The 12,657-nt window shown below is 34.0% G+C and overlaps 3 protein-coding genes across 7 annotated transcripts in view; all 3 read right to left on the bottom strand.

Annotated features, from left to right (window-relative positions):
* Window positions 1-7,376, bottom strand: part of LOC107472857 (putative disease resistance RPP13-like protein 1) — a 47,702-nt gene extending 40,326 nt beyond the window's left edge. The window contains exon 1 of the mRNA XM_016092383.3: window positions 7,144-7,376. Coding sequence (XP_015947869.2) covers window positions 7,144-7,205 — 62 coding nt within the window. The 5' untranslated portion in view covers window positions 7,206-7,376. The remainder of the gene's footprint in view (window positions 1-7,143) is intronic.
* The window catches only part of LOC107472853 (putative disease resistance protein At3g14460), a 209,571-nt gene that overhangs the window by 42,677 nt on the left and 154,237 nt on the right, over window positions 1-12,657 (bottom strand). Inside the window, exons 5-7 of one of the 3 annotated variants that reach the window (XM_052257189.1) lie at window positions 12,186-12,258; window positions 11,398-11,577; window positions 11,194-11,302 (exon numbers count right to left, since the gene is read on the bottom strand). In XM_052257189.1, the coding sequence (XP_052113149.1) occupies window positions 12,231-12,258 (28 nt within the window). In that variant the 3' untranslated portion in view covers window positions 11,194-11,302; window positions 11,398-11,577; window positions 12,186-12,230. Of the gene's footprint in view, window positions 1-2,791; window positions 2,839-3,353; window positions 3,479-3,737; window positions 3,902-11,193; window positions 11,303-11,397; window positions 11,578-12,185; window positions 12,259-12,657 lie in introns of those variants that run through there. The other 2 variants (XM_052257177.1, XM_052257185.1) reach the window with 2 other exon arrangements.
* LOC127744792 (uncharacterized) lies at window positions 2,778-3,353 on the bottom strand. Of its 3 annotated transcripts, none has more exons than XM_052257196.1 (3): window positions 3,194-3,353; window positions 2,984-3,107; window positions 2,778-2,890 (listed from the first exon to the last, which is right to left on the bottom strand). In XM_052257196.1, exons 1-3 carry the CDS (start codon window positions 3,326-3,328, stop codon window positions 2,832-2,834), a joined length of 318 nt encoding a protein of 105 aa, XP_052113156.1. In that variant the 5' UTR covers window positions 3,329-3,353; the 3' UTR covers window positions 2,778-2,831. The 3 variants fall into 3 exon arrangements, with proteins under 3 accessions (XP_052113156.1, XP_052113154.1, XP_052113155.1); XM_052257194.1 differs by having other exon boundaries at window positions 2,988-3,107; XM_052257195.1 differs by having other exon boundaries at window positions 2,988-3,098.

The raw sequence follows: 12,657 nt of genomic DNA, 5'->3' as shown, positions 1-12,657 counted from the left end.
AATGCTTATGGAGGGCATGTGGGAAGTTTTGGGCCAAATTTAAAGAATTTTCTGTCAATTCTACTAGAGAGCTTGTATTGCAATCTCAACTCCAAATTGAAGAATTATGAGTGAAGAATCTGCAGTTACAACAACAACAACGAAGCCTTATCCCATTAGGTGGGGTTAGCTACATGGATCAAATGAGAATGTTGAGAGAAACTCCAAAAAGTGTTTGCTTGGGCCTTGTACATAGGAAATTATCAGAACTTTCTTGGCCGATACGCATTGATATTTTCTAACATCATTGCCTGAACTGTTCTGTTTATAAAAGCCTCAGCTTCCTGCAAAAGATGGTAAAAATAGAAGCAAGATTGTTAAACGATATTTGAAGCTGCACTTGCCATTTCTGGAAGACTGAAAATGAGTTTCTCATTTTGTTGGAACATGAAGTAAATTCTTTCTTAACTTTTAATTCCAGAAGTTGGAGGGTTATATAGAATGCATCTCTATAATTTTCACAGGCAAGATACTTAATTGTACTTTACAGTAACTGATATGGCTGTTATAACTTGGTCAAATGTTATAAATCGGCTCCATACGTTATAACTTGGTCAAAGGTTATAACAGTTAAACGTTATAACTCGGCTCTATATGTTACCTACAGCATACACCAAAACGAATATCATAACGTTCCGACATGATATTATTCTTCTTTAATACAAACTAGAATGAGACCGCGCGATGCGTGAGCAGTAAATTAATGATAGTATATAATAAATATTAAAAATTGCTATGTTTTGTAGAATTAAATATGTGTAAATTAAAGTTAAATTTAAAAGGTGTTTTGTTTAAAATAATCTGGAGTATAAAAGATTTGGATGTTGGAATTGTACAAAGTGATATTTTTATTTGGTGGTTTGATTTTTGCATTTGTTTTCGTTGATGGACTTAGTCTTCTTATGTGGCACTCGTCCTCCTTTTTCTTTATTAGTTATTGTTAGAGTTGTTGCTTTCTTCTTTCTCTTTAATCTCTTGATGTGCATGCAGTTTTCCAATGACATCTACAATAAAAAGAACAAAAAAGTGTAAATTTTTTTTAAATAAGTTATTTTTAATAAGAATAATTGAAATAGTATAAAGTGAAATTACCTGTTAATATTTTTCTTTGACAAGTTATTTTTAATAAGAATAATTGAAATAGTATAAAGTGAAATTACCTGTTAATATTTTTCTTTGACCCACTCTGTCAAATAATGTCTCAAGTTCAAATTCAAAATAGTGTTAGAAAATGTTCAATTTAAAAATACATTAAATATGTTTTTTTTTTGTTCCTTTTCATCTAATATAATCATTTCTAAGCAAAGAACCTCTTCTTCATTTGTGGGTGTTAATGTTTTTCATAGACGAACCACATGAACTTTGATAAACCAATTGTGTTTGTTTGGTGATATTGTCCAAAGAATGATGCTTCATTGAGTAAGTTTGAGATGTTGTGTAGTATGAAAATAAATTTTTTGTGCTAAATTTGATGTTATTTGAAGAAATAGTAATAAGAAACTTATATTAGTTCAAATAGTATGAAATTTGAATAGATTTGTAACGTAAAATTTATTATGATTAATAGATTATTATGACATCTGTACGAATAGATGTTTATTGTTTAATACATTTAATGAGTTATTTGTAAAAATAAATAAATTAATTAATTATTGGGGTTATTAAGAATAGATTGTTTATAACGGTAAAATATAATAAATATAGGGATATGAATTTTTGTAGGTTACAAATTTGCATATATTTCTATTAGTGGTATATTTTTTTTATATATTTTATTTTTTTGCTAATTTGGAAATAATAGTTGATTTGGCAAAAAATAAGTGGTTGATTTTAAAGTTTTGCCAAATAAGCGATGTTGCTGACATGGCATTAATAGAAAGAGAGAAGTGGCTTAAAAATAATGTGGGTAAATTTGTGTATCTATTTTTATATATTAAGAATAGATTATTCCTGAATGTAAATGTTAATATCTCACCTCATATATAAGGGAGGTAAGACATTTTATGAAACATATAAAAAAAGAGACATAACTATTTACACATTCACTGACTTGAGTGTTGGAGTGCCTTTTGCAGGTATCACACCCCCTTGTTCTTTCTGTACCAAGGTATAACTCTTCCCAAACAAAGAGTTTGGAGTTGACTGCTACCAAGGTATAACTCTTCCCAAACAGAGAGTTTGGAGTTGACTGCTGGAGGATGAGCTATACCCCGATCATCGCACAAGAACAGTAACATTATAGAATTATCTTTCACTCAAAGAATGGAGGTAATAGATTAAACCTGTCAAAGTCATAATTTGGAAGCACCCAAACATAATATAGGCACACTATATATGGCAATAGTTAATAGCAGTAAGATATTGAAGAGAAGGCAGAAAAATAGAATACCAAAGTCTTAACGTGGGAATAAAAACCTCTCAATGGGTGAGATAAAAACACCCACTGGAAGGTAAAAAAAAAAAAAATTCACTATTATCCAAATTAAAGCTACAAAGGTGTCTCAAAGCTTACACGCACTAATAAACATACATGCACAAATCTTGTACAACAACCCAAACACAACAACAAAATGAAGTCAATGATGCTTGTTTACAGACTTTCTCCCAGTTCTACTTGAGAACTCAAATCACAACCACATCTCCAAATTGAAGAATTATGAGTGAAGAATTTCATTCAAATATGAAAAGATTTGACCATCTTATCATTCATTTGATCAGGTTAATACACCTAATGGGGATGTAGAGGGACTCTCCAAAAAATGTTTGCTTGGGCCTAACACAAAGGAAAATTATCAGAACCTGCTTGATAAATGCAGAATGATGTGTTCAACATTGTTGCATTCCTTTTTACCTTCAAAAACAGAACCGAAAGAGACAAATTCAGCTTTAGAAAAGATTGACATCAAAATAATAATACTGCAATGCAAAATTTTACAAAAAGTACCTACATGCTCCCCAAGTTGCAATTGCCAGATAAGAGGTCTAATGCACATTTTATTGGTTGAACCCATAAAGAAAGCAGTTCCTTGACCATAGCAGTTATGTATCTCTTCATGCCCCTGGAAAATCTATTTGAGTTGGTATTCATAAGAAATTATATGAGATAGAGCAGTTCCAAATAGCAATACCCATATATCCATCAAATTTATGTTACCTTCATAGAGAGTTTAGCTGCAACTCTTCTTCTTGTAGTGTTCACCAAGCAAAGGACAGTCTTGAATTTGAAGTAGTAAGAGAAAGGAAGGAAGCTTTTCTCCTGCCATATTCTCCAGCGTGAAGTAAATTGCATAGAGGAATAGAGTAGCCATACCGACCTGAAGCTAAAAGAAAAATTAGTTCTTTTGATTGAATGAAGGTAATGTAAGTATGGTGTATATTATATAAAGATTATGTGCTGAAATCTTAGTCATCTGGGCACTTGTAACTAAGTAGAAGCTACCTGCAGAAGATGGTAAAAACAGTAAATTTGATTCATCCATATGTTTAATATATCTAAAGAAATTCTTAAATGTTGGATACACGAAAAAATATATTCATTGTCTTTCAATTTTTATTTCATGGTAATTAATTTGTATATTCCTCTTTAAATGCAATTTTATCCAAAAATATAGGTGTTGATACCAATAAGTAAGTATCACTTATGCGTGTGTGAATTTAATTGTGGTGGGATGTGAGATTCATGAAGATTACAGAATTACCTGCTCACAAATCTCTGTTCAGACAATTAATTTTCCCTTGACTTGAATGGTGGGGATGTGGGAAATTTTGTGCCAGATTAGTTGATGCTTGTTCCTGCAGTGTTCTTCCAGCAAACCACAGTAAGAAATTTGAAGTAGCAAGAGAGAGGGAGGCAGCTTTTCTCCTTTCATATTCTGGAGCTTCTGGCAGCATAAAATCTGCAATTGTTGAAGGGAGGTGAGGCGGAGAAGCTCGTTGCACTCCAATGTCTCCAGATTATGGAACCAGCATATCTCAAGAGTGGTAAGGGAGGGAAGGTGAGGCAGCGAACCCACCTCTGGGTATAACTTTATGTTGTCGCAGTCATAACCTGAAATTGTAAGATGAGTGAGGGCGTGGAAGTTGGCCATCCGTGATAGATCCCTCAGTTGTTCCTCGCAACCTCCCACACCAAGTGATTTCAAGTTAGGCGGCAAACCACCCTCTGGCAACCTGCAAATGTTTGGGCAACCATATATGTTGAGAGAGTGTAAACTTGGGAGTAGACTCTTCATGTCACGTGCTAATGCCTCCAACTTGTAGCAATGTGTGATGCTGAGATGAGTCAAGTTGGGTGCAGCCAGTCCTTCTCCTGCAAATGACACTATTTTTTGGTAGAGAGTAATGGAGACACGTTGAAGAGCAGCGTGTGGTGCCTCTGACATTGACATTGATTCCAGATTCCAACAATTATGTATATCGAGATTCTTGAGATTGGGAAAGACATCCAACGACAAGGAGGTCAGTGAATCACAGCTCTCTTCTATTAGTAGGTCTACCAAATCATACTTGTGCTGCTGTAGCTGGGGGAATCCTAGTTTTCTACACCCTTTGATGTGTATTTCTTGGAGGCAACGTAGATGGTTGATGCTCATCATTGCCTTCAATGCAGACTCCATCACAGATTCACTTCCCCTAATTCTTAAAATATCCCCATCAAGAAACATGGCCTCTGTATGCCGTTCTATATAGTAGTCTCCTATACGTAGTTTGCGAACTTTGGAAACATCCGACAAAGAAGAAACTATTCTGAAGAATACCTGATTAACCATCTCTTCCTTCAACATTGGGCAATCTCTTATTTTAAGCTTCCTAAGTTTAGGAAAAGCTTTTGAGTCAGGTAAGTGCCACTCCTCCCAACATGCCATATCCCTAAACTTCAAACTCTCCAGTGAGGGAAACGGTGCAATATGCGAAGAATGATCTGCTTCATTCTTGTAAAACTCGCCGCCAATACTCCTCAGCTGATCGAAACCTCGAATGCGCAGGGACTTGAGAGATGGCAACTGTCCAAGTGAAGGCAGCATGCAGCAATTCTTGCAACACTCTAGAGATACACTTGTCATATTTTGGTAGGAACAATTCCCAACCCAATCTGGAAATATTCTTCCAACTCTTTCAACCCATTCTGCGGTTGCAAGTTATCGAGCTTGTCTCTTTCTGTTTCTGTGCTTGAAACCAAATCATCACCTGAAGACCATTCCAACCATAATTCATCAATGTGCTTCTTATCCATTATCTTTGCCATCTTTGCTTCTTTCACATTAACAATATTCTCCAACTTCTTAATCTCAAGGGATCCGTGAAGATTTACAAGCCCTCCTAACTCCTGGATTCCATTGTCTTCGTGCTTGCCAATGACAAAGGAACTCAAAACGTGCAACTGATTCAATTTGCTCATTTTTCTGGGCATTTCTTCCAAAGAGGTTTTTCTAATATCAAGATGCCGCAAACTCACAAGATTATGCAAACCACTAGGAAGCGTCGTTAGCTCAGAACAACCACGCAACTTCAATGTTTGCAAATTGCACAAGCTGCACAAAGACTCGGGTAATGTTTTTATATCAGTATAAGACAAATCCAAGTGGCGCAGATGGATTAATTCTCCATTTGAATTAGGCACCTCGTCAAGTTCATCAAAGGATAAAACTCTCAAGTATTTAAACTTTGACTCTACGCTTTCCATGCTAAACAAATCGTTGACATTCAAGGATGTCCTCAAAGATTTCAATGTAGCATTGGAATTAAAACTTTTTGAGACTGAGCGATTCATCAATTTTCCAAATGACAAATGACGAGTCAAACTCCCCAACTCTTCTTCTTCACCAAGTTCTTCTAATCTACAATAAAAGTCTCCAGCAAGAAATATTGCCAAGTCATGCAAGAGATCATGCATAGCATAATACTGATCATCATCTTGAAGCTTTTTAAAAAATAATCTAGAAGCTAAATCGTCAAAATATTTGCTGCCAACTTCTTCTAAAGTCTCTCTTCTATTTGATACCTGTAATAGATCTTCTGCCATCCACAACAAGATTAATTCTTCTTTCTCAAGTTGATGACCTTTGGGAAACAATGAACAATAAACAAAACAACGTTTCAAATATGGAGGGAGATGATAGTAGCTTATTAATAACGCTGGGATTATCTTACTGTCATTCGTAGAAAACTCCCAAATATCACTCTTTAATATTTTTCCCCACTCCTCAGCATCATGGTTTCTGCACAAGCAACCAAGTGTTTCTGCTGCTAATGGCAGACCATCACACTTCTTTGCGATCTTTTTGCCTATTTCTACTAATGCAGGGCTCCCATTTGATTCTGGAAAAGATGCATTGTATGCAAACACTGACCAACATTGATCTTCTGACAATGTGTTGAGGATGAGAGGTTGATAATTTGTTTGAGCAACTAAACCAACATTTTCCTTGCGAGTAGTTAGAAGAATAGTACTTCCCTTAGCCCCGTATTGAAAAGGGGCTATAAAATTTCTCCATTGATGTTGATCGTTACTCCAAACATCGTCCAAAACAACAAAGAACTTCTTTTCAGACAATTCTTTCTTCAAAGCATCTTGAAGTGAATTGAAGCTGTCAGGATCCTGAGTATTTGTAGAGATCTCTTTTACAATATTCTTTGTAGTCTCAACAATATCGAAGTTTTCCGAAACGCAAACCCATGCTTTCCTATCAAATCCCTCCATCAACTCTGCATTATTGTACACCCATTGAGCCAAGGTTGTTTTACCAACCCCACCTATGCCAACAATAGCGATCACAGACAGGTGATGCTCACTGTTGTCATTCAGCATCTTGATTAAGGCCTTCTTGTCATCCTCCCTGCCATACACGTTCCCTCTTACAATAGAACTGGTCGGAGTCCTCCATGATGAGCTTACAGTGGGAATCTTTTCAAGACCAAGGAAATCTTTTTGTTTCCCAAGATCCTCTATTCTTGTAACCACCCCTTCCATCTTGTCTACCATGTCATCCCTATCTCGGTTGATGAAGAAGCTAAGCACCCAACAGAGCAGTTTTCAGCCTTTCAACCAAGTCAGGGCCAAGTTTCTTGCCCAGGACCAAGTTGACAGCATCAGTTGTAAGGAACCTGTCAAAGACAACGTTAATGAAGCCAGAAAGAAAAGCTCCACCAACAAGTGCACCAGCCATGATATGATCTCAACAAGTGATCAGAAATTTAAGATACGAAGGAGAAGAGTGAAAAATGCAATGCTTGCAGGCTTTGTAACAGGAACTGTGTGTTGGTCTGTCAAAGCTTAGAGTAAAGTTCTCAATAATTTGTTAGCAACAAGACAAAGACAATTGAGTAAACAGGGGCATGAGGGGCCTACCAAAAAGTTGGTGCCATTAGTGGACTTCCTTGCTGACTCTTACTCATTTTATGTGTTTGATTGTTATTTTGCAATATGGAAGTGTCATGCAATGTAATTTTCAGTTTCGCCTTTAATCCTAACTGTTTTACCTTTTATTTCCAAAATTTTGAAAAACACAAGCCATGTCACCTTATCATTATCATAATGAGCCATTTATGGTGGGTCGTGGTAAAGTAATGATGCTGATGCTTAGCAATGCTCACTTTCTCAATAATGGTCTACTTTGTTGTCTAGCACCTTTGTTTGGGTAAGAAATTGCTTTGGTCTATGTATTATACTTTCTGGTTTCTAATGAGTCATGACACTCCACTCTTTTGAATTATTAAGATAAATTAGTAGATAAGACATGGTGTCTGTGATTTGATGAAGGGTTGCTCCTTCCAATAATTCAGCTTCGTTCACTGTATTCCCTTTTCGATTGTGTGGTGCTCCAAACTTGTTAGCTTATTAAACGCATTCACTTCAAGTCCTCCCAGCTAGCTCACACTAACTTTATCCTCGATTCTACTTTATTTTCTGTAATGCTAGAGAAACAAAAAAATGTCTAAACTTGCTTTATTTAACATTCATTAATTCTAGTAACAATTAGTATTATAAGAAGAGTTATGGTATTCGATTTATTACAAGTAGTTATTAAGCAGAGTTATGTATTTAGTGGCAGAGTTTTCTTTCTTTTTTTTCCTCAATTATATATATAAACAAAGACACAAATTTTCAATTTTTTAGTGGATAAAATACAAAGATGAAAGAAACATAAAATAACAAAAGTCGTCTAACATAATTATTTTTAATAAAAGCAAATAATGTATGCAATGAAATGAATTTTGGTGTAACGGATTTAATTATAGGTGCTTAAAATGTTGGCAATGGATGCTTAATGCTAATTTGTTTCGCACTCATAATAGTGTTTTTGATTCCTTTAATCCTGACTTTTGACCATCAGTGTGATTGCTAGACTGGTTTGTGTGACCAATGGAATTGCTGTCTTTGTGGAAATTTATTGTACTGTTTGAACTTTTTCCTTAGAAGCTTAATAATGCATGGCTTCTTAATGAATTGACTTTAAAAAAAGCGTGTAATTTTTCATTTCTATTGAATCAACAAAAACCATTGTGTTTTCCCATACAGATTCCTTATTGTGATAATGTATGTTATATATTTAATGTCCAGACTCCAGAGGCAAGATCATCTACATTAATAGCAGCAAAATATTAAAGAGAAGGCAGAAAAATAAAGAAAGTAGAAAACCTCATTATTATCCAAATCAAAGGAACAAAATAAATTATTCTCAGAACTTGCAAGCACTGACCACAAATGCACACTATTCTACGGAAGAAAATGGTCATCCAAAAGATTAAATTAATGAAACTTTCTGGCAATTCTACTACAGAGCTCAGACAACAAATCATACATACACAATTCGCCTACAACAAATCACTCTCTGATTAAAAGAATTGCAGAAACAGAATGATAAATAAAGTGGCACGAGTGAGAAGAAGAAAAACTTTGCTTTTGTGTCAAGATAAGACTAAAGGATCAAGAACTTGACTTCTTGACAAAAGTGTCATTTGCAACTTTGGAAAGACCATAGGCTGAATGATGAATACAAAAAGGATTTATATGAGAAATTTAATAAATGGAATAAGAACTTTCTCTACAATGTTGGCTTCCACTTTAGCTCACTTTTAAAGTGTTGTTCAGCTGAATATATGGAATGGACTTGAAATTCAAGAACTCACGTGATTTTCAAAAAAACCTGAGCTAATAAGCTTGATATTGCTGGCAGAATTCATAAACATTAAGCATTATTAGCAAAGAAAGAACAACAATTTTGTCCTAGTACACATTATTTTCTTCCTTCCATATATCAAGTTATCATTTAAAATCTTCTGACCCAGCAGGTAAAATGGAACTCCGGATTAAAGGATAAAGTAATTACCAACCTGAAGCTAACATCAGAAAACACCTCTTCTAGTTCCGACATATAAATCCGATTTACCAACTCGAGTGAACCTTGAATTGAATGAACAGTGTTGATACAATTGCCACTGCATAAGAATATTCACAAGTACAATGAAACCTCAACCATCTCCATATTTTCATTTAAGTCTAAATATAATATCTTCATTTTTGAAGTTTCACTTAAAATGATTCTTGCAAAATTAATACTTAAATAACCAAATTCAAGCTAAAATAGTCTTTATCTAACTTTGAGTGAGTTTACTAAATTTACCAGTTTATTCACATTCAAGTTATTACACGAGTTAACTCGTTTTGATAATCTAAAATTGAAAACTCAAAAGAGTATAAGAGTCAAATTCAGAGTTTTACAACCATGATTTTATCCATCCGCTAAAATTTTTAATGGTCAATGTTCAATGGCATTGTAACAAAAAGTACACCATAGAGATTTTGAAATCAGTTAAAGAACGAAATTTAAGTTGCTATATGCCACTTAATTCAGCATAAACATCAAACAGTGGCAAAGGCAGAAACACCATTTGGCATGAAGTGCATATAACTAATTCCCTCTCAAATCAACTTTCATAGCTTGTTCTTTTTTCCAAATAAAACAGAAAAAACAAATTCTAAAGTAGAATGGAGTAATCATACCAACAGCTAAAATTAGAAACCACCACATAAAAATATATATAATTTGAGAATTATCAGGTGATATTGATTTTTTTTGTTCAATTGTTTTTAATTTTTTAACATAGTAGAGTAATTATATCAATACAGCAAAAAAGAAAAACACTTTTATAGTGCTAGATTTTTAGTAATTTTGTAATTTAAATTAAAAAGATATTTCTTTTAAGCTAGAGAGAGTATTTGACTAGCTTTGTTGAACAAAAATGATCCCAAGCTTTATGTCTTAAGTTAATATCTATACTACTAAGTCAATGTTCCCCTCTACCATGATCTGGGGGGAAAACAAAGGTTTTTTTCATACAATTTTTGGATTTTGTTTTAATGAAAAGAATTTCCTTTTCAAAATGGATGATTCTTCACTTTTATTTATTCAAGAAAAATTGTGTAAATGGCAAGAGATTAGTTATTGTACACACATATGGAAACCTTTTAAGCAATTAATAGTTGGTGTATTATTTTCAGTGAAAGTAAGTTACACGGTATATTCAACCAAGCTAGAAGCCAAGCTTTTCCCCTTCTTGTGTGTGTACCAGTTATATAGAATGCACCTCAATATAATTTTCATGGGCAAGATACTTAATATTGTAAAATGATCCTTCACTCTACGAATGGTGGGAATAAATTAAACCTGTCAAAGGCATAACATTGAAGCACCCAGACATAATACAGGCATACTATGGCAAATATCTAATAGCAGCAAAATATTGAAGAGAAGGCAGAAAAATACAACCCCAAAGTTTAACGTGGGAAAAAACCTCTCAATGTGAGAGTTAAAAAAAACCCACGGGAAGGTAAAAATATTCACTATTTTCCAAATCAAAGATACAAACAAGTCTCAAAACTTACAACACTCATAAGCATACATGTAGAACTCTTGTACAAGAACATAAACACATAAACTAAATGGTGAAATCAATGATACAATAGACCGAGTTGTTTACGAACTTTTTGGCACTATGATAAGATCCTGCTTGATAAATACACAATCATGTGTTCAACATTGTTGCATTCCTTTCTAGCTTCAAAAACAGAACCGAAAGGGACAAATTCAGCTTGAGAAAAGATTGACATCAAAATAATAATACCGCAATGCAAAATTTTACAGAAGTACTTACATGCTCACCAAGTTGCAATTGCCAAGAAGCTGCCTAAAGCACATTTTAATGGTTGACTCCAGAATGAAAGCAAATCCTCCAGCATAGCAGTTTCTATCTCTTGATACCCCTGGAAAATCTATTTGAGTTAGTATCCATAAGAAATGATATGAGATAGAGCGGCTTCGAATATCAATACCTCTAGATCCATCATGTTTATGTTACCTTCATAAAGGGTTAAGCTGCAATTCTTCTTCTTCAAATATCAATACCTCTAGATCCATCAACTTTTCTCCTGCCATATTCTCCAACCTGAAGTTAATTGCAGAGAGGAATAGAGTAACTATACCTACCTGAAGCTGCTTATTCCTCAATGTATCTCATGCAGAGTTTAGAGGCTTTCTCCTGACACACGAATACACAAATTAATAACATTTCAAGACTAACTGACTAAGAGATTGTCATCAGAAAAACCAAGCACAGTTATCACTCTATAGTCTTTCAGTTCTTTTTATTTTCTACACTTTTTTGTGAAATGCATAGTACTGCAGTAATGTTGGATCATTGTTTTGATTTTAGGATCAGCAGTGAAATGATATTTAACAAACATAAATGCCACCAAAAAAGTGAAATTGCAAAGGGGAAGTCAAATGCAGTTCGATAGAAAATAAAGTGATCACAAGCATAATTTGATTGGCATAATATTACAAGTTATAAAGAAAGGATTTTCAGTATAGACATTTTAGAACAGAGTACCAGTAGCCATCCCCTTTAAGTCCCAAAAGATCAAATATTCTAAGACAAGATTTCTTCTTGAATATTTTATTCCTGCATTTTATAATAATATATTTTTCCTGATCTTATGTAGCTTAGTATATGTAAAACCTGTTTGATAACGTGTCCAAAAGAAATTATACAAGGCATTAGTTGAGTGTATAATAATATGATAACTCTTCATCTATTTAAAAGAGTTAAAATCTAGCAAGCAGTTGCAAGCATAAATCACAAGTTACCCTTCTAGTTCTCGCTGATGATAAGGATAGATATGGTACAATATGTTACCAAATGCTGGGCACTGATATATCACTGTATACAAACAAGACAAGGAAGAAATAGTTACTGTTAGAAAAGATTATACAGCAATAATTTGATCCTTTTATTTTGAAAGCTTATACACCTCATGCTGATTCCTTTTTACCTTGAATCTTCTAACAAGATAGCTAACTCTTTGATTAAAAATAAGGGTCAGAAACAAGTACATTTTCAATCTCGGAAACCATTTTAATAGCCCTATTTAATTTGATATGTACAATGAATTTGGTTAAGCATAAACATAAAGAATAGGCAAAGAAAAAAATACCATTTGTTAAACTGTTTTCTTTCCACAAATCAATGGATCATTTTTTTTCCCTCTTTGCAAAACAGCATAATGTTGTTTTTAAAATAAAGGAAATGACAAACATGAGAGATTACAAAATTACCTAC

This window comes from Arachis duranensis, chromosome 2 (assembly GCF_000817695.3).
Source record: "Arachis duranensis cultivar V14167 chromosome 2, aradu.V14167.gnm2.J7QH, whole genome shotgun sequence".
Classification (NCBI taxonomy): domain Eukaryota; kingdom Viridiplantae; phylum Streptophyta; class Magnoliopsida; order Fabales; family Fabaceae; genus Arachis; species Arachis duranensis.
This window is presented reverse-complemented; position numbering and strand designations above follow the sequence as displayed.